General features: G+C 40.1%; 1 protein-coding gene across 1 annotated transcript in view; it reads right to left on the minus strand.

The window, feature by feature from the left end:
* Window positions 1-7,960, minus strand: part of LOC148360147 (protein diaphanous homolog 2-like) — a 151,592-nt gene extending 143,632 nt beyond the window's left edge. Inside the window, exons 1-3 of the mRNA XM_088343855.1 lie at window positions 7,930-7,960; window positions 7,738-7,839; window positions 4,252-4,346 (exon numbers count right to left, since the gene is read on the minus strand). Of these exons, the coding sequence (XP_088199981.1) occupies window positions 4,252-4,346; window positions 7,738-7,839; window positions 7,930-7,960 (228 nt within the window). The remainder of the gene's footprint in view (window positions 1-4,251; window positions 4,347-7,737; window positions 7,840-7,929) is intronic.
* Between the last annotated feature and the right edge of the window lie 14,330 nt (window positions 7,961-22,290).

A 22,290-nucleotide genomic window follows, 5' to 3' on the forward strand; every position in this document is an offset into this window, starting at 1 on the left:
ATTTTACCAATTAGGTATGATATGTTCCAAACTGTAAGACGTTATCCGATGACTCCCCCTTCCCCTCATCGCACCCCTTATTCCAGCAAAGCATGTGTACGATGAGGGTCAGAATGACAAAATCTTTTGTAAACCATAAAGTGGAAGAGTGAGGGAAACGAGCCGATTTTCACCAAATCAGGTGAGGAGCACCCTATCCTCTCCCTAGCCACACCCCTTCAGCATTACAAACTAGATGGAACCAAAAGGGCGAGGTCATGAGTATAAAACAAATACAAATTGAAAATAAATAATCACATTATACATATACATATATTGTTTATAAAATGACGTGTGGGATGATCAGATTGTTGTAATTATTTTGTAATTCAAACAGACGTACCCTGTTTTGTGTTACGTAAACATGTTTCGCCAAACTCTAAGGCTCAATCCGATTATTCACCCTCACCCTTAACTTCAACTCGTATTCTAGTAAGCTTGTTCAAGATGAGGTAATAATGTTGTAATCATCTGCAAACTAAAGGTGGAAGAGTGAGGAACAGGAGACACTTTTCACCAAGTCAGCCTCAGAGCGCCCTAGCTTCTCTCTAATCCCGCGGTCATGAATACAGATGTGACTCAGCTGCGTCTACTCTTTTGCCGCCAACTGCCGCGGGTTCTGATTGGCTCCCGATCAGTATTTGAACCCAGTCCTGTTTGTCCCCTTTGGTCAGTCAGTCTGCGAACCTCTGTTTTCAAGGCAAGCATTTTTCCACCCCGACTCCAGCCTGTCCCGTTTTTGCTCCCGTTTGTCTTAGGCTACGACCCGTTTTGATCCCGATCACGTCTTCTCTCCTATTCTGGCTTACGACTTGCTTCCGACCCCGACCACGTTTTGCTCTCCTGTCCCGGATACCGACCCGCTTTTTCCTGACACCGCCATCGCTCGCCACGGAAGATCCACTTCCGCGTTCGGAGCACAATCAGAGTACCAGAGTGACTTGCTTCCCGCGTCCAGCAAACACCAAATTGTGGGGGCAGCCCTTTATTTTTCTTCCAATAAAACGGGAAACACAACCCAAGTGGGTCCTGTCTCTGTTCTGGTCTTGACACCCGCCTCCTCAGCATTAGCGACCACAAGAAAGCAATTGTGGTAGGTAATAAACACCATGTGTTTATGTAGTGTCGTGCTATTATTGAAAAAAAAGTGGATTATTTTTTATTGCAAAAATATATTTTGGTTTGTGCAATATGAATTATGTTCTCATAATTTCACGTCATTCATTTTCAGCTAGGAAAAGATCACAGAAGATTTGAGGATTTGTTTTGTCGTTTTAAAAAATGTGATTTTTTTGTTTTGGTTCCAACCTAATTTAAATCTTGTTGGTACAAAATTGTATCTAAAGAAGATCAATCCCAAAACCAGACGGCCAAAAGACTGCCAGGACCAGAACGGAAACGGGACCCACTCGCGTAACGTTACTAACAGTTTTATTGGGAAGAAGTGAAAGGATTGCACACACGGTCTGGAGATCGCCGGTTTATCAGATGCGGAAGTGGTATTTCCGTGGCGAGTGATGGTGGTGTCGGGAACGGAAAAAAACGGGTCAGTAGCCGGGATAGAAGAGCAAAAACGTGATCGGGATCAGAAACAAGTCGAAAGCCAGGAGAGGAGAGTAGACGTGGTCAAGATCAAAAACGGGTCGTTATTCGGGACGGGAGAACACACTTGGTCGAGATCAAACAGATCGTAGCGGGAGACAAACAGGAGCAAAAACATGGGATAGGCGAAAAAGGGCCTGCCGTGTAAAAACAGAGATTCAACATCAAAACTTGTCTTTAAACCTATGCAGAGCAGTCTCTTCCTGTTCAATCTTTCTTTTCTGCTCAAATGCCAACATATTAAGGGTTATCAGAACTCAACAATAACAAAGCATGAGTTCCCGGCAGACAGGCGCCGATTAAAGCGGAAAAACAGGTCAGTAGCCGGGATAGAAGAGCAAAAACGGGATCGGGAACAAGTCGAAAGTCAGGAGAGGAGAGAAGACGTGGTCAAGATCAAAAAATGGTCGTTATTCTGGACGGGAGAACAGACTTGGTCGAGATCAAACAGATCGTAGCGGGAGGCAAACAGGAGGAAAAAAAAAAAATGGGATAGGCAAAAAAAGCGCTTGCCGTGTAAAAACAGAGATTCACAGACGGACGGACAAAAGGAGACTGACAGGACAGAGTATAAATGCTGACAGGGAGCCAATCTGTAAACAAGCTGCAGCTGGCGCCACACAGGCGGGGCCAATTGGGTGCCATGGCAACCATGACAAAGACAGCTTGTACTGAGTCATCCGCACCAGGTGAAACTTCAAAACAGTGAAGAAATCAACATCAAAACTTGTCTTTCACCCTATGCAGAGCAGTCTCTTCCTGTTCAATCTTTCTTTTCTGCTCAATTTCCAACAAATTAAAGGTTATCAGAACTCAACAATAACAATGCACGGGTTCCCGGCAGACAGGCGCCGATTAAAGCGATAGACAGTCCCAATTGAACAATGACATATTTCAAACCCGGTAAAGCCTCTTTGTTTTGGGTTTAGAAATGGCGAAAAAGGGAAAAATGAAGCAAAAAGAAGTAGCCTTTGGCGAGCTCATCAATCATGCTTAAGACAAAAAGGTTGGAGGAAAAAAAAGGGCGAGGTTGTGGAGACATTGCCAAGTCCTGTCTTTCATCATTCATTAGGAGACAATAAATGCGGGGTCTCCACGGTCTCTCGGACAATGAGGGGACCGGCTTGTGCCAAACGCCAATCATAACCAATTTTAGAAGACGGAGAATGGGTATTTTTAAAAAAAAAAATCCAAAACTCGTTCAGTAGACCCCCAGGGATACATCGTTCTGACCTTAGGTTGTTTTCACTTTATGGTGTGGAATCAGATGTTTTTCTGACCCACTCTAAGACATTCACTTTTGCATGCCAAGAAATGTTGCAGTGTTTGTGTGTATGATGAGTTACTTTTGGTCAGCATCAAAGAGATGATGGTGTTCTTTTGGTTTGCGTCACGACATAATGGAAATGATAATATGTGATTGGCTGAACTACTTCCCATCATGCATATTTATTGAATCAGTTCATAAACAAATGGCGATACGATACTGTATTGTTTGTGCTGAGTTTCCGCAAAGCAATGGTTAGCACATTGGTCTAACACACAAAAGGTCCCCGGTTTGAGACCTGGTGGAAACATTATTATGGCTGGAGAGGGATGGGCACCACCAGGCTGTACTTGCCCAAGACAAACCACAGGAAATCACCCCACTATTACCCTTTAGGTTAAGGGATCCAACGAACCAACCAACTATGTATAGGCTATGTGTCCAAGGCTTGCACTGATGTTAAAGGAGGAGAAAAAAACAAAACAAAAAACATGATAACCATAAAGACAAAGGTTGCATGTCTCAAGAAATAAACTGAAACCGCCCTAAATAATACCCTCACTCAATGGCCATAACACATTGTGGATTGAATTATCAAAAGTAAAGAAGCAATTTAGGTAAGTTAACTGTAAGGGACGGACAATCCCTGCAAGTGGAAATTCATGATATCAGTTTAATTTTGTGTTAATCCATTACAACATATCCCAACCTCCTGCATCCACCAGCTACTCCACTTGAACAACTCAAATCACACCACAACAAAGGTAAATATAATTACATGTTCCCATTAAATGTATAAGCATGTATTACATAATTCAATAATACACACATATATTACACATACATAGTACTTATTAATCACTGACTTTATTATGTTTTGGTGGCATATGGACCCATGTGGGGGAGGCATGAACTGCAGGTAGAGGTTCTCAAAACAAGGATATTAACAAATTACAATGATCCAACAAAGAGTGGTATCCAAAAGGTAGTGTGGGAGTCAACTGTAGTCTATTGAGGCAGTTTATATTTTTTGATCTGTTTCTGCCTTTCCTTATAACATGGTATGTTCAAAAATATATAAAAAAAAACACTGTTCTGGGTTCAAATCGGCTTGGAAAAACACATGGATGGTAATGTCATCATAGTAGTTCTTCATTCATGGAATATAAGATGACATTTCCATTCCATTGAAATGCCTTTGTTGTTGTGATTTTCCAAATTCAATAAACAAAAAAAAAAACCAAAAAAACAGTTAGAACCTTTAAAACAAAGTTGTCCTTAATCATAATTAGGTGTGGTTAAATGTGTTCGTGCGAGGGACAAGGTGCCATTATCCGTCTTACCTGGATGAGTGGCTCGCTTAGTCGTTCCTCGTCCACTTGAAGTACAATTTCTCGGATCTCTTCGTAGGGCAAGCGGAACGAGCCCAAGAAAATTGCTGTTGAGGCGAAAAACACAATTTCCTTTGAGTTCTGTGAACGCAGCCGCTTCGAACGGACTTTTTTTAAGAAAGTTACGAAAGCAAAATGAAAAAAAGGATGGCGTGTCATTTAAAGGGAGTCTTTCCATAGGATAATAAGGGTGGGTAAGAATTAGGTTTGTATATCATAAACATATCTCCCTATCTAGATCTATCCACAGATCTATCAGTCCCTATCTAGCTCTATCTACATATCTAAGTAGCTCTATCCATCTATCTAAGAGTGGGTAAGAATTAGGTTTGTATATCATATACATCTCTATTTATTTAAATAGATCTAGATATATTTCTATCGGTCCCTATCTAGATCTATCCACATATCTATCATTCCCTATCTAGCTCTATTTAACTTTCTATGTAGCTCTATCTATCCATCTATCTCTATCAATATACCTATATAACTTTTTTGCTCTATCAATATACATCTATTTATCTTCTTATTACTAATTATCTATCGATATATTCATCTACCTTTCTCTCTCTCTCTCTCTCTCTCTCTCTCTCTCTCTCTCTCTCTCTCTCTCTCTCTCTCTCTCTCTCTCTAGTTCTCTTTTTATCTCTCTCTCTCTCTCTCTCTTTCTCTCTCTCTCTCTCTATTTCTCTCGTTCTCTTTTTATCTCTCTCTCTCGTTCTCTCTCGTTCTCTCTCTCTCTCTCTCTCTCTCTCTCTCTCTCTCTCTCTCTCTCTCTCTCTCTCTCGATATATATATATATATATATATATATATATATATATATATATATGCATACCCAGTCATATCTCACTATCTATGTAGATCTGTCGATATATCTAAGTATCCATCCATCAATCTTTAGCTCTATCGATATATCTATCTATCTATCTCTATCAATATATTGACATTATCTATCTATCCACTTCTTTTAATATATTTATATATGGATCTATCTATCTATCTATCTCTATCGATATAACTCTCTCTATTTCTATCTATATATCTCTCATATGCATATCTATATATCTCTCATATATATATCTATATATCTCTCATATATATATATATATACATATATATATATATATATGCGATTGGCTGAACTACTTCCCATCATGCATATTCAATGAGTCAGTTCATATACCAGCTCAGTAGCCTAGATGGTAAGGCGCCCGCTTTGAGACTGGGAGGTCGGTGGTTCGCGCCCCGGCCGAGTCATTCCTAAGACTTAAAAAGTGGTCGGCGGCGCCCTCTGTTGGCTGCGGCTGCATCGGCTCGCTACAACGGGTCAAGGTGCAATCGACATTTCGTTCTGTGTACATTGTTACACAGAATGACAATACAAGGAAATTATTATTATTATTATTATTATTATTATAAACAAATGGCAATACAATACTGTATTGTTTGTGCTGAGTTTCTGTAAAGCAACTATATATATATATATATATATATATATATATATATATATATATATATATATATATATATATATATATATATATATATATATATCCTTTTTTTTTCCTCGTTTGATTGACATCATATCCTGCTTGCACCGAAAGGGACGTGTGACACCACACACAATTATCGTTAGCGGAAGTGCCCATGGATGCTAACGCCTTAGCACATCTAGCGATTTGAAAGTCATTGTGCTACAAGAGAGTTGTCACACCAAATATGAATTAAATGGTAAATGGTAAATGGTCTGTATTTATAGAATTACATCCAAAACCTGACTTTCCATCCATTGAAAATGTTAACCCTACTTCCAATAATCAAATTTAAATAAAATTAGCATGGTGACACTCAGGTATTTATCAAAAACTCAATGTACAACATATCAAGTATATTGTTATTGTCCTAGTCATGTCAGATCCAACCTGAATCACTGAAACATGCTAAAAGCTGCTTTAAGATGTCCCAATGACTATTAAAGGTGAAGGTGTTTTAATTCCATCCCATAAATGGCCAAGACGACTGTCGTGTGAGAACCTCTTGTTGCTTCACATTTCAATGAGCGATGACATTGGCAAAAGCCGCCATTGCGGCAGCCGCCAACGCGAGACACCTGCGGCGTCCATATGCCGAAGACATATGTCCACTTTGCGTGTCTTCATCAGACCTTGAAAACTTGCCAAAAAAAGCAGGTTTATGTCTTTGTGGAGGAAAATGGCCAGATTCAAATTGCCAGAGTGTCCCGACCAGTGTTAAAATTACTAATTAAGAAGCGACACAAGTCAAAGTTACAGTGCATGAAGGTAAAATTACATGGGTTCCCCTGACGTTGTGTCCTAAATGCGGTATTTTGAAGTCGAGTCGATGGAGAACGAAGTTGAGTAAAGTTAGTAGAGTTTGTCGGGGAACCGGCTTCTTCGGCTCGGCTCACGAAAAGGAACCGGCTCTTCCGGGTCCTAAACGGCTCTTCGGGTTGTTTTTGCTTCTTTAATCCCAACATGACCAAATATTATGTAAAATGCACAAAATGACTTAAAGGAAGGGGGGAATAGAACAAAAAAGAAAAAAAAAGATACCAAAATGAAAAAGTAGTGAAAAGCTGAGAAAAAACGAAACAAAATGAAGAGAAAAATTTAGAAAAAAGCCAGAAAAAAAAAAGAAAATAAAGAAATGTAGGAAAAAAAAGTAAATAGAGAACAAAAAGAAAAAAGTAACACCTCGGAAAAAATAAACACAAGGAGATTTTTTTTAAAGGAAATTAAAAAAGTAGAAAAAAAAAACACTGAAAAAAAGAAGAAAAAGTTTGTGTTGCATTCAAATAATTTCCAATTATATCAAGTGAATCTTGTTGCCAACATTGTACTTCCACTAAAAAATGTGATTAAGTACAGTCCTGTATCTTACAACCGACTAAATAAGCCCCCCAAAATGTTAATAGTATGCGACAAAATATATCAGGAAATTAAAAGAAATGGATATCCTGTGAAAGAATTGTAAGAACCAATGACGTTTGTAGGCCGTACAACCTTTGCAATAGTACATGAATCAATTCATTCAAAAGAGAAAAATAATTTTGCATTGCCGAAAACTCAGCAAAATGTACCGTGATGTCAAGTTTTGGACATGTTTGATCATTAATTATCTTGCCACACTTGGGATTACGGTTGCTCACTGTTGTTTCAAGCGCTGCTCACCGACTTTGTGTGAACGCTCAGACCCGTGGAAAATTACAGGGAACATCGGTCCCGACGAGGGCCCACTCGAGTTAAACATCTATTTCACCGCATATTAAGAGTGGAAGATCCATAAGTGATTGTTAAATGCCGTAGGTGGGAAAGGAAACATCAATGGTGGACGGTTTGCCAACAATTGAGATGAAAAGTTCATGGTTTAAGAAAAAAGAAACACATTTAAAGGTCACCCGTGACATTCTCTTACATAGATTCTGCGCCGTCTTCGGGTCCAAGATTCGAAGTTCCTTGGCTTTCTTCTTGAACTGCATCATCCGATCGTCCGTCTCGTCTTTTGTGTCTTTTCTCACTGTGTAAAGAAGAGGAAAAATATAGTTTCATAACTAAGTTTATATACATTTACAGTGAACCTTAGTTTATTGTCTGGCAGTGTCTGAACTATCGTCTGCCCGGACGCCCGAGGCGTGCATCGTTATTGTCGTGCATACAACTTTTCAAAACGTCTCCGCCCGTGGGGCCGACAACTTTCTCAAAATAAATAAATAAATAAATACATAAATAAATAGTTTTTTTTTTTTTTTTTTTTCAAATCACACATTATATTTATTCTGATTTTGAAATCTTCGTTCAGGTTAGAAATTTCTGACTATCGGTTTGTTTGGCAAATTGCACACTCGGCAGCCAATCGACTAACTCCGTGCTTCCGGACTTTCCCGAGCGTTATAAGGTCGTGCATTTGCATATCATTTTCCAAAGTAGACAGAGAACACAAGAAAAAATAATAAGTTGGTTAGGAATCAAGCCAAAACCTCAGTCCTAGAAGAAAGATTCAAAAGAAGCTAACATAATGTATGACGCTACAAAATGTAAACGTATATTAAAAGCATCGTGGAAAGAGGAGTTCACGTGGCTTGTAGCAGACGACGCAACGCAAACATTGCATGAATGAAGATGAGTAAATACAGGTCCATACTGATGGCAGATAGAAAACTGCGATGTCATATACATGCAATGAATGTTATAAGTAGATATTAGTATAATAAGCTTAAAAAATAAGTGTTGTTCTGTTATATATTCTGATTATCAATCCTTAATACTTTGCAACAAAGTTTTGGGGATTTTTTGTTTTTTTTTGTTTTGTTTTTTGCAATTAGTCGTCTTATTTTGTTTCAAGTTGGGAAAAATGGGGAAGGCAACTTAATGGCTGGGCAGGGAACTTCTCAGAGTTGTCTGCCCTGGTCTCCGCTAACTTTTTCAGACACTATGTGTGGGTCATGTTCTTAATTAGTATAAACATGCTTTTATTTATTTTGTTTAATTAATATTCAATCAAAAGCATTAGAGCTTCTGGTTATAATGTACTTGCTTTGCGCCATTTTCACTTAACAGTCTGGCATATATTTTTTGTGGCCACTCTTTTCTTCCTTATGCCATGAGGCTCTTTAACTCCACCCGGCAGAGTAAAGGCCCACATTAAACCCCACCCCCTACATTGCATATTACCGAATTTTATTGCAATATGTATTCTGTTTAGCACTATCTAGATACTCTATAGAACACGCTACAGTGGGTATAAGCATGTCACATTGGGTATTTGTAAATTTTATTATTTTTACTTTATTATTGTATTGTTTCTCAGCACATGAATGCTGCTGGAAATGTGAATTTCCCTGCGGGGATGAATAAAGTATCTATCTATCTATCTATTTTTCCAACAATACAACATAAAACCAAAAAATAATTTGTGTGACAGATTACGTAGATAATTCAATTTTTTGCGGTGTGCATATGTAGAATTAGTGGTGGGGGTTATGGATTGTCGTCATGTTGAATGCTTGTCTCCTATTGGTTTGCGTCAGAGTATCATGGAAAGGTCAATATGTTATTGTCTGAAATACTTCCCACAATACTTCCCTTCATTTCAGTATCTTGTATAACAATTTTTAATTAAGATATGGACTTGGGGTGACGCTAAAAGGACAAGGAAAACCATAACCATGGAAACAACACTTGTGTTTATCAAGTAATACAAACAGGCATGCAAGTAGGTCCTACTTACTGAGTGACATGGCTGAAACAAAAATCAGGATCATTACTCAAAATAAGGAGATGGTTAAAGGGAGGATATATTCTAAGGGCATAACAATCTACCCAATAAGAAGTTTTAAAATCAGTTTCCCCTACAATTGCTGTCTCCCCCCCCTCTGCATCCGCCCGCTAACTCTAAGGTACCCGCTGAAGTCAAATCACTCCAAAGGTAAATTGAATTTAATTTCCCTTCACATATATGTTTATTCACGTTCTTCAATAATATGCATGTATACTATGCACATAAGTAGTACTTCCTTTAAACAAAGCTCTTGGTTAATGTTTTTTTATCTGGGGTACCGGGGATGTGGAGCTAATTAGCATATGTTTAATCCCTCATTATACAGCAATTTCACTTTGTAATTCCCAGCTCATAATTGATTGATGTCATATCTAAAGGGTCTACAAGAACTGTTATGTACAATGCATCCCCAGGACAAAGCATTTTTACAGGCCTAGGCCTCTTTTGAGTAAGCTAGTGTTGTATAGTGTATGTAAGTGCACTGTATGTATATGTACAGTATGTGACATGCATGTATTGTTATTGTATGTGGTTCTAGAATTGTATCAGCATTGCTTTGGCTTTGCATGGATTCCGAATAAGAGCTTGCTATGTCCACTCCACGAATCGGCCCGGTATTGCAGTACCTCCGGGAACGGTGCATTCGCAATGATCGCAGCAAAGCTTTAGGCTAGGACCTTAGCTTGGCCTTTTGGCTGAGAGTAAGTGTCCCGGCTCCTAGGCTTTGTAGCGTATTATGAACTGACCGATAACGGATAATGGATAATGAATAACGAAGATAGATCAATAACCCTTAAAAAACCCCAAACCCCCATTTATTTTTTTTACCCATGTATACTCTCTTATAGACTGTATCAGAATCCAGAACTCATTGCATGCTAAAAATATGTGAAGCAGCAACATGCAAAATGTGTACAGACACTCCCCTACTTATGACCGTTCGACTTACGCAAAACGGTAGATACGAATATTGTTCTCGGGATGTCGAAAAATATTCGGACATTGCCATAAGTTAGATTTTGTTTTGTGTGCACCTGTTTCCGAGTGCAGGACGGTACTGTGGTGCACCCCGGAGAAGAAATCAAACTTCTACTTCCTAGTTCTTGTGTAAACACACTGCACTGTATCTCTAGCACGCTAAGAACTTTGACATTCTTATTGTTTAATATCTCGTAATCCCATTTATTATGGTTGGTGTGAAGTGTAAAGAAGAGGTGAGCCGTTTCTTTTAAAACGAAAGTGGAATAAGAAAGCTTGATGCGGTTGAGAAAATGCAGAAGAAATCAAACTTGTACTTCCTAGTTCGCGTGTAAACACACTGCACTGTATTTCTAGCACGCTAAGAACTTTGACACTTTTTTGTTTAATATCTCGCGAATCCATTCAGTATGATTGGTGTGAAGTGTAAAGAAGAGGTGAGCCGATTCTTTTGAAAGGAAAGTGGAATAAGAAAGCTTGATGCGGTTGAGAAAATGTTTTTTTGTTTTTTTCGTCCATTTTTACTACGGGGAGGATGTCACCTATCTCTTCCAAAAGTAAGTTAAACTTAATCTATTGTATTTATGTATTAAACCTTAAACATACAAATTATAAGACTGAAGCAACTTACGAACAGATTCAACTTACGAACGATCGTCCGGAATCTCGTTTGTGAGTTGGGAAGCATCTGTATTGCATGACAGCAAGTAATCACTGCATGGTAACTCAGACATCAATTAAAAAGTCTTTCCTCTCTAAATAACTGATAAAAACACTGAAAACATCCTACTCCTACATCTACTTGTGGGGACGGCGACACATTTCTGTTGATAATCCGAACAACTGCTCGGGAAGAAGACGTCTCTCCCAGGAGGCGTCTCCCAAGGAATCAAGAACAAACAAGATGTTCCCCGAGCGCCTGGCGTCTGCTGTTTGAAGAAACAATCAAAGACACGGGCGTCTCTTGGGCAGCCAAAAGAAAGAGGCGCTGAAGGCACCTGCCTCATTTCGGAGCGTCGCCGTCCACTCGTGCTGCTTATACAACGTGGATGCAATAAAAAGCATCATTTTAAGTCTTAATGTGCCTACAATTGTGTTATACGCTGGTTTTAGTTGTCCTTTGAAATGATTGCTAATCAACCGGGGATACCATATTACAGCCAAAACTGTGCAGTTTATTTTAGGTGGGCCACGAAGGGAAAACATTAAAGTGGAATTAACTGAAATACAAGTTTGGCCAGGGCAGCACGGTGGAGCAGTGGTTAGCACGTTTGCGGCACAGTTCTAAGGTCTTGGGAACCTCCTGTGTGGGTTCAAATCCAGCTACAGGACTTCCTGTGCGGAGTTTGTATGTTCTCCCCGTGCTTGTGTGGGTTTACTCCGGGCACTCCGGTTTCCTCCCGCATTCCAAAGAGGTCCAAATTGTCCCTAGGTGAGAATGAGCGAGCAAATTGTCTGTCCCTGTGTGCCCTGTGATTGGCTGGCAACCAGTTCAGGGTGTCCCCTGCCCACTGCCCGATGATTGCTGGGATGGGCTCCAGCACCCCCGCGACCCTACTGAGGATAAGCGGTGCAGCTAATGAGATGAGATGAGATGAGATGAAAAAAGTTTGGCCAGCCCCTGTTGTAAGCAAGAGTCAACTAGGGATAATGGATTGCGGCCTCAACAGTGCATTTCAGTGTAGGCGGGGCAGAGTGGCAAAAAAAAAGAAAAAAAAAAAAGTCATCTGCCAGTCCCCACTTGCAACACTTTACAATTTGTGATATTGGATGGCGAATGGAGTTCATTGTATGCAGGAAGAAGGGAAAACAAGAGCCGCCAAGCAAGGCAAAAATTTACTCAGGGGAATTTAAAACCATCTGCTTCATTTGTGAATTGTTAATCACCCTTTCAAAAAAACATTTTATTATTGTTATTTTAACCACATTAGAAGTTAGGGCTGAAGCTCTCTCTCTCTCTCTCTCTCTCTCTCTCTCTCTCTCTCTCTCTCTCTCTCTCTCTCTCTCTCTCTCTCTCTCTCTCTCTCTCTCTCTCTCTCTCTCTCTCTCTCTCTCTCTCTCTCTCTCTCTCTCTCTCTCTCTCTCTCTCTCTCACTCACTCACTCACTCACTCACTATCCCGCTCCCTAGCTCCCCCCTTAGTCTCCTTAGTTAATCAATATTATTTTCTCTGTTTTATTTTGTTTTTTTTTCCTGTACTTCAGCAGCACATGGTATCCCTTGAACATGGTTAACTTGGTTTCATGATGAAAAACAAATCCTAGGATATATATATATATATATATATATATATATATATATATATATATATATATATATATATATATATATATATATATTTATTTATTTTTTTTTTTATTTTTTTTTTTTTGGGTGGGGGATAAAAACGGTCTCGGCGCCCTCTGATAGATCACAATGGTACCACAATGATCAAATTGTGTGCACTCTTATTTGCACTGATGCAACATACTTTGTGATTCAGAAATCACCTAATGCAACTAAACAATAATCTACCGTAAATTCCGGACTATAGAGCGCACCTGAGTATAAGCCGCACCCACCACATCTTAAGAGGAAAACCGATTTTGTACATACACAAGCCGCACCTGTATATAAGCCGCATGTGCCCACATTTCAACATGTAACACAAACACAAAATTAACCAAAACTCGACTTCAAGTCCCGCGATTGAAACTAAATGTCCTTGATTAAAGTCCACAGTCCAAAAATCACAGCCGGCAAAATGAACGGAAAACGATAGCGATAATTAAGGTTTGATGCAGACCTGCAGAGTCCAGGTCCCGTTGAAAGTAATCCAAGGAAAAAAGTGTATATTTCCAAAGGTAAGGGTGGGAAAAATATATCAGATGAACACATTTACTCACGCAACACCTTTTTCTTTAACCAACTTTTAACCCCCCCTTCTTTCCTTGTCTGTCCCTCACCTTTAGCGGTCCCCACTCATTTTCCGTTCACCCGTTCAAAACATATCAGAATAAGTGTCTAAAATGAATACAAATAAATACATTACAAAAATATACAGTTGCAAATACATATTATACATGGGTTACACATATTTACAAAGAAAGACGGTACACTGAGAGAGTTTTCAAAGCTTTAATAATAATATAGCTTTTACAGGGCAGTTAATGGTTGCAACACTCGATCGCCACTAGCGGCCGTTAGAAAAATTACATAAATTGGCCGCATCACTGAATAAGCCGCAGGGTTGAAAGTTAGGGGAAAAAAAAGGAGTGGAATTTACGGTAATTAGTTCCCAACACTTTCAATAATCGATCTCAAACAATTACATCCATTAGTTTTTGTGTCCTATTCGAATAATATATTATTTTTTTCAGATGTTTTCCCTTTTATTTATTTATTTTTTTTTCTTATTTATTTTTTTTACCCCAACTTGCTTGCAATTTCTATCCACACATTCAAACAAATCAATGACACTTTACAAAACTTTTGTGCAGAGGCCATTAGACTGACCCCTGGCAAGTATTCCCCGTGCAAGCTAGCTTAACCTGCCCCAACTGTGACGAGCGCTAACATCTGATTACCATCTTTGCCAACGTAGGAAACGTGTCCGACGAGTTGCCCGGCGGCTACCATATAATACCACCACCACAAAACGGTCCCTCTTGTGCATATTTATCTTTGTTGAGAAAATCCCGGATACGATCCATACAGTGATTTGGCCATGTTCGCCTTGTCTTATCGACGCCAAAAGCCAGCTGATACACGTTACGCTTTTGTTAATCCGATAAACAGAATTATATTGTTGCCACTGAGGGCAGACTATGTATGAGAGCACAAAGATAGTGCAGTAATCAATCTAATAGAATGCAGTCAGTTTTACAAACTATTAGGATGGCGGACCCAAGTGCAGAAACACAAGCAGAGTGCCACAAGATTTTTAAGGGCAAAGGCAATTATATATGAAAAAATAATCATTTGAAAAAAATGCTAATTATAAACACAATAACTCAAGGTTGGTGGCGTTTAGAAAGTCCAAAGACATGTATCGAGGGGAACAAACAAACGCAGTCAGCAACACCAAAAAGAAAAGGAAATTTCAGCAAAATACAGCTTCTGTTGTTGGCACGGTCCTTAAATACCCGTCTTTTGATTAGAGTTAGGTGCAGGTAATGATCAATATGTCTGCGGTCCTTTAGCCTGTTAGCACCCTCTGGAGGACAGTGGCGTGTGTCCCAAAATCATTTTAATACAAATGCACATGTTAAATTAAATAAAAAAATAATAATAGAATAAATAGTATATTGGTTTCAAACCCTAACCTTGGCCTACTGGTCCCTCGACCAAAGTGTTTAAGAAAAGTATGCCTTCAGCTTTCGAACGGCTAGCATGGAATAACAAGTTAGCAATAATTCCATTCCTAGATCTTAAAAGTCATATATTGACGATACCTAGAACAGGTACTCTTTAGAATTGTTGATGCTGTTATTTATTTTCCGATTAATGCAATGATATCAAATAGGAATTTCAAAGACACTCTGGTAGTTTTAAACAAAACACACTTCATATGATAGTTATTTTATTTCATTTGTTTTGGTCATTTTGAGTTTTTCCTTGCCCGGATGTTGGTTTAAGATCAGGTGATGGTGTTATTGTAACCAGTCCAGTCCTTTGAGACATTTTGTGAAAAAGGGTGTTGCAAATAAATGAGACTTGACTTGAATGAATACATTTTGTTTTTAAGAAATTACCATTTTCATTTTGTATGTATTCATTTTTGTATTACTAGAGTCACTAAATAATATGCAATGTCTATCTAGAGCCAGTCATTCCTGGTAGAAACATGTAAGCAAATAACGGTTATACGTAACAAAAAATGTATTGTTTCCCTTGTATAGTATTTGGTGGTGTCGGGAAGAGTTAAGAAGACACAAAGACAAGGCAATAGAGAGATAGAGAGCTGTTAATAAAGAAGTGTTTAATTGCGGCTAGTCCTTTTTTGGAAGACAACGCTAGCATAGATGTCATGATTACTGATGTGAATCACCTGTGCCCGCTCCTTTGGCGCCAACTGCCTCGGACTCTGATTGGCTCCCTGTCCCTGTTTAGACCCATTCCTTTCTATCACTGGTTGTCAGTCCGTCTGCAAACCTCAGTTAAGGCTAGGCAAGCATTTTCCGACCCTAACTCCCACCTGTTTTTTTGCTCCCGTCCCTCAGCTTTGACCTGTTTTTGATCCTCACCACGTCTACTCTCCTTTCCTAGCTTCCGACCTGCTTCCGACCCCGACCACATTTCTCCTCTCCTGTCCCGGCTACTGACCCATTTTCCGTTCCCGACACCGCCATCGCTTGCCACGGAAGTTCCACTTCCACGTTCAGCGCGACCTGTTTCCCGCGTCCAGCTATCACCGGATCATGAGTGCAACCCTTTCCCTTTCTTCCAATAAAACTTGAGAGAAACGCAAGTGGGTCCTGTCTCCGTTCTGGTCCTGACAATAGATGCACATCACTAAGGAAGAACAAAATATGACAACACAAGTAACTCTTGATGCATGTAAAATGTATAAAAAAAATTAAATATAAAATAAATAATAATAACGGGGCCCTGCGATTGGCTGGCAACCAGTTCAAGGTGTCCCCTGCCCACTTCCCGATGATGGCTGGGATGGGGTCCAGCACTCCCGCGACCCTACTGAGGATAAGCGGTGCAGATAATGGATGGATGGATGGAATAATAACGGAAAAGTGTTAATATGTATATGATTTATTATTTTTGTTATAAATAATTAGTATGTTTAGGACTACATAACTGGTTAGGTATTGAAAAAAAACAAGAAAGGAATTGACTGTATATGGTCCGGAACCGATTAATGATTTTGCCATTGTTTCTTATGATAAAAATACATTCAGACCATGGCCAAATAAGACATTAAGAGGCGTTTGAGAGCTGAAGCACCATTGTACATTATTTTGTACATGGAACACAAATAAACTCAATAGATCAAACTACCGTATTTTCCGCACTATAAGGCGCACAAAAATCTGATTTATTTTTTTAAAAAGCTGACTATGCGCCTTATAATCCGGTGCGCCTTATATATGGATCAATATTGAATTACAAGGTCTCGCAACTTACGATAAGCAGCCTCCGACTCCATTTTTCACGTAGAAGAAGTGCGCAGTGCATACTGGGAAATATTAAACAACGATTCTCTTTTATTTGTGCGTTTGTATAAAGACCCTGAAATGGCTCCTATTAAGAGACACGCTTACAGTTTAAACTCAAGGCGATCAGTCACGCAGTAGAACACGGGAATAGAGCAGCAGCGAGAGAGTTCAACATTAATGAATCAAACACGAGAGTGGCTCGAGCCGGCAGATTTAAGAGTCCCCCTAGGAACTCGCTAACTGAACAATGGTTCCATGGGTGAATTATGTAAAACCCACTACAACGTTTTACATTTTACAGTTATTATGTTATTGCTTTACTGTTATTGTTTTGCACTTGTTGTTTTTGCACATTACGAGTGTCACTATATTGCGATTGCACTAACGTTTAATTTACCATCACAGTATCAGACGTTTTTTTTTGCATGTTGACTAAATGGAGGAAAAGTAAAATGTTATGCCTTGCTGTTGTTCAAAGATGTGTCACGAAAATGCTTTACCTCAGAGAAAATAATAAAACGGCTGTTTATTCATTTTGGGAGTGAATGGAGTTGTGGAAAGCTTGTTTGTTATCTATTAATAAAGTTTGACTGAACTATCTGACTGTTTTGTTGACATTCCCTTTAGCGCGGCACCATCTAACGGTTGCATAATGTAACTACATCCTCTACTGTAGCCAAGTCAAGTTAAGTCACATTTATTTATGACGCCCTTAAGCACAAAAATGTCTGGGACTGCACAGGATTACAATTACAAAATTCCACAATTACCTGATCTTAAACTAGCATGCACTTATAATAATAATAATAATAATAATAATTTCCTTGTATTGTCATTCTGTGTAACAATGTACACAGAACGAAATGTCGATTGCACCTGACCCGTTGTAGCGAGCCGATGCAGCCGCAGCCAACAGAGGGCGCCGCCGACCACTTTTTAAGTCTTAGGAATGACTCGGCCGGGGCGCGAACCACCGACCTCCCAGTCTCAAAGTGGGCGCCTTACCATCTAGGCTAGCGCCTTATAATGCGGTGCGCCTTATGTATGGAAAAAGTTTAAACATATATCATTCATTGAAGGTGCGCCTTATAACACGGTGCGCAATATAGTGCGGAAAATACGGTAATTCCAAACAAGCACTTGAGAATCCTCTAGTGAACGTAACTGTAATCTGTAACACATCCTATTAGCGAAGGAGGAGGAGGTAAAAGCGTTCCCGCTTGCCAAAACACAGTCACCAAATTAACACGGATTACGTCGGGAAAATAAATAAACGGCACGGCAAAAACACATTTGGCTTATTCAGGATCAATTGGCATCCCCGATTCGCCTTGTGGGTCTTGGACTGAGCTTTTCCCGACGGACGTTTCGTGATCACAAGAGTTCTCTCGCGTTTTCCACGTTCCGCATGTTCTGCTGGCCCGCGATCAGGTTCCGGGTTTGAATTCTCCCAGAGGACGGCCGTTAACGTAACGGGCATTAGCCGGCTAAACCGCACCACATGTTCGATTTTGGGCGTTGAGGCGGGGCTTGAAATTAAATTGAACGAGGGAACATTTTCAGACATGGGCCTAAGAAAACATAGTAGACAAGGGGTCAGGGAAGTATGACTCGCGAGCAATGTTCCCTGTAATGTTCCACGTGTCTGAGCGTTCACACAAAGTCGGTGAGCAACGCTTGAAAAAACAGTGAGCAACCATAATCCCAAGTGTGGCAAGATAATTGGAGGATTTTTTATTTTATTTTATTTTATTTTATTTTTTTTTGCCATCACAGAGTCTTGGCTTTCCCGACGCCGCATTACATCACCGGCTCGAACGAGACAAAGACTCCGGTAAAAACAGGGGTTGGAGACTACGCGCTACAATAATAGCCGAACCATTGACACACACTGCTCACTCGATATGGAGTTTCTAGCAGTATCGTGCAGACCCTTCTATGTACCGGGAGAATTAACTGTGGTCTTTGTGTTTGCTGTATAATTTCCACCGCTAACAGTTTCACCGGATGCTAACGTTAGCATAGCGCTAAATCCCATGCCCTCTGCTATCATCAAACAGCAGCTTGCACACCCCAACGGAGCTTTATCGTCGACGGCGACTTTAATCGGGCATGTTTATGGACTGTACTCCCAAATCCATTCAATTGTGGACTGAGCAATTCGGAAAAAACACTGGACTATGTGTAATGTAAGATCAAACATTCGGTTGTATCCGGCAACTCTGTTTGACCCTCACACCCCCTGGCTTTTTTCTAAATGTTTCCTTATTTTTTTATCTTTCTTCTGTTTCTTTTTTTCTCAGCTTTTCATTACTTTTTCATTTTGGTATTTGTTTCTTTTTTGTTCTATTCCCCCCTTCCTTCAAGTCATTTTGTGCATAACTTTGCATAATATTTGGTCATGTTGGGATTAAAGAAGCAAAAACAACCTGAAGAGCCGTTTAGGACCCGAAAGAGCCGGTTCCTTTTAGTGAGCCGAGCCGAAGAAGCCGGTTCTCGACAAACTCTAATAACTTTACTCAACTTAGTTCTACTTCGACTCGACTTCAAAATACCGCATTTAGGACACAACGTCAGGGGAACCCGTGTATTTTTACCTTCATGCACTGTAACTTTGACTTAATTCGCTTCTTAATAAGTAATTTTGAGCCCTCATTTTTGTGCGCTAGCTAGATTTTCTTGTGCGCAAAAGAGGGAACACTGCTCGTGAGTCAGATATGGGTCTTTTCATGAGTACAACTGGCTGGTAAGTAACATTAGGGCTATTTATCTATCTTTTTCTACAATGTTCCATTAGCCGTATATGCAAAGCCTATTGTTTCACTACCCACTTAGTTCGGTTCAGGATATACAGGGCATAGTCCTACAATAGACCCTGTTTTGGCCGTGCATCTCTATAAAGATGCATATATGGAAGCTCATTAAACAATGTATGTTCACAGACAATTTAAAAAGAAAACCCACAAAACAAACTGTAAACACATATACATGCCAGCTGAGTACCTATAGCATTTGGATTGGGTGAGCAGTAGGTATGGGTAGATCTCTGCTAACATGGTGGACTATTTTTTTTTAATCAATGGAACATGGGGAGTCATGCACATTAGGCAACATTCTGGCTTGAAATGATAGGAAGCCAGATCGATACAAATTGCCCGAGTGGATATCGGACAGATGGGGTCGAAACTGGACGGGACGGACAGACAGGATAGGTAATGAAACAGTATATTGAAATAAAACAGGAACGGGAACAAAAACTGTAGAGAATAAACAGGACAAAAATAGAAGGGAACTAAACTTGAAAGCAATATTAAACAGGACAAAAATAAACCGGAACACTACCGGACAGGAAATGCAGACAGGAAACAGGACCGAGTCAAAACCCATGTCTTGCGGGGCAGAGGTTCGTTGACGGGCTGACAAAGGATAAATGAGAGCACTGATCTTAAAAAGAGAGAGAGTCAATCTGTCAATGAGCCGCAGCTGGTGCCACACAGACGGGGCCAATTGGGCGCCATGGCAACCGTGACAGTTTTAATACATAATTATCTCACTTAATTTATATTTTTATACTATACATATACATGTATAGCATTATTTTCTGCAATTTGTTTAATCCTATATTAACAGAACTCATGCAGTTTGGTGTTTAATGCATTGAGAGGAAACAATGACAAAATAATACGTACAATGATTGATTAGGATAGATATTACAAGAAATGGGCAGCACGGCGGCGCAGTGGTTAGCGCATGTGCGGCACAGTCCATGTCTTGGGAACCTCCTGCGTGGGTTCAAATCCAGCTCCAGACTTCCTGTGCGGAGTTTGTATGTTCTCCCCGTGCTTGCGTGGGTTTCCTCCGGGCACTCCGGTTTCCTCCCACATTCCAAAAACATGCATTTCAGGTGGATTGGCCGGTCCAAATTGTCTCTAGGTGTGAATGAGCGAGTGAGTTGTCTGTCCCCGTGTGCCCTGCGATTGGCTGACAACCAGTTCAGGGTGTCCCCTGCCCACTGCCCGATGATTGCTGGGATGGGCTCCAGCACCCCCGCGACCCTACTGAGGATAAGCGGTGCAGCTAATGAGATGAGATGAGATTACAAGAAATGACACAAATGTCTTAACAGAACAACATTTATCTTTAAAACAGTTTAACTCATTTTAGCATATGTATTCCGATTCTTTATTTAACTAAAGGGTATGCAGTGAACATGCAATGTAATTAAAACATTTTTTTTTTTAAATATATCCAGTAAAAGGGCACGAGTGTCAATCATGTTCAAATGTTTTCCTCCTCAGGAATTTAGCAAATAAACCACTTAAACTCAAAGTTACCTAAGTCAATCAAGAGTGCTAAGTGCAATACCGAGACCACTGCTCCAGTTCCCCAAAACCGATGTCACATTGTTATTCTCCAAACCGCCAGCTAATTGAGAGAGACCGACGACCGCGTTATGGACCCCAGGTCCATCGAACGTCTGAACAGAAGATCCCAGGGGCCGATTTTGAGCATGACGACTCCCTGCACATCTGTTGCGAGTAAAGCTTGCCGAACCTCGCATTACCTCTGACAGCTTGTTTCAACCCCACAAGGGGGTCATTTTTCCATAATGGCCTCCCCGACGCAGTCGTCTGAGTCCTACGAAACCCGCCAGGATTTTCTGGACCAGGAAATTTGATCGTGAAGCTACCGCCACAGCAAAGAGAAATAGACGGTATCGTGCCGTTGGAGCGACAGTTAAGAGATTTCCGGAGCAACTTATGTAGTTTTGGTCTGTCCAAATAAAGCAAAGAGTAGTGGCATATGATTATGAGTGACATGACATGGGAAATTAAGTAAGTTAAGTAGATTCCCTGATCTTCTGTAATTCAACTTATCCAAGGGACTATGTGGACTTACTTAAAGTACTGTGCCAGGTACGCAGGAAAACCCTACAGAGTATTATAAGTACAGCCCAAAAGAGCAACGGCTTCCCCCTGCCCAGCCTGGAGGACATCGCCAACTTTGGCGACCTCAACAGAGCTAAACACACCCCGAAAGACTCATTCCAGCAACATATTTTCCAACAATTTCCCCCCTATGTTCCGGTCCGAAGTCTTTGTTCTGAAAGCGCTAGTCTACTGGTGATCCCAAGGGCCAAGAAGTGGTCTGCAGGTTCGAGAGCGTTCTCCATCTGGGCACCGGTGCTGTGGAATGCTCTTCCCCCTGAGATCCGATCTGCAACCTCAGTGGAAATGTTTAAATCTAAGTTTAAAACACACTTCTACTCTATAGCATATGAATAACCTATACTTGTTGTGGACAATATCTCTGTATTATTTTTAATTGCAACTTCCTTTGCTGTCTGGTAACCCTGAAAGGGGGATACCATATGTGCAGTCCTTTCTCAAGGTTTCTTCATTTTCCTCATGTTGAGGTTTTTGAGTTTTTCCTTGCCCTCATGTTGGTTCCAGATCAGGGGATGGTGTATTAATAGTCTGAAATAATAGTCTGTGCAATAACCTGTGCAGCCCTTTGAGACTCTTTGTGATTAAGGGCTATACAAATAAAAATGACTTGA

Source organism: Urocampus carinirostris, chromosome 9, assembly GCF_059441175.1.
Source record: "Urocampus carinirostris isolate Australia breed hairy pipefish chromosome 9, RoL_Ucar_1.0, whole genome shotgun sequence".
Taxonomy (NCBI): Eukaryota; Metazoa; Chordata; class Actinopteri; order Syngnathiformes; family Syngnathidae; genus Urocampus; species Urocampus carinirostris.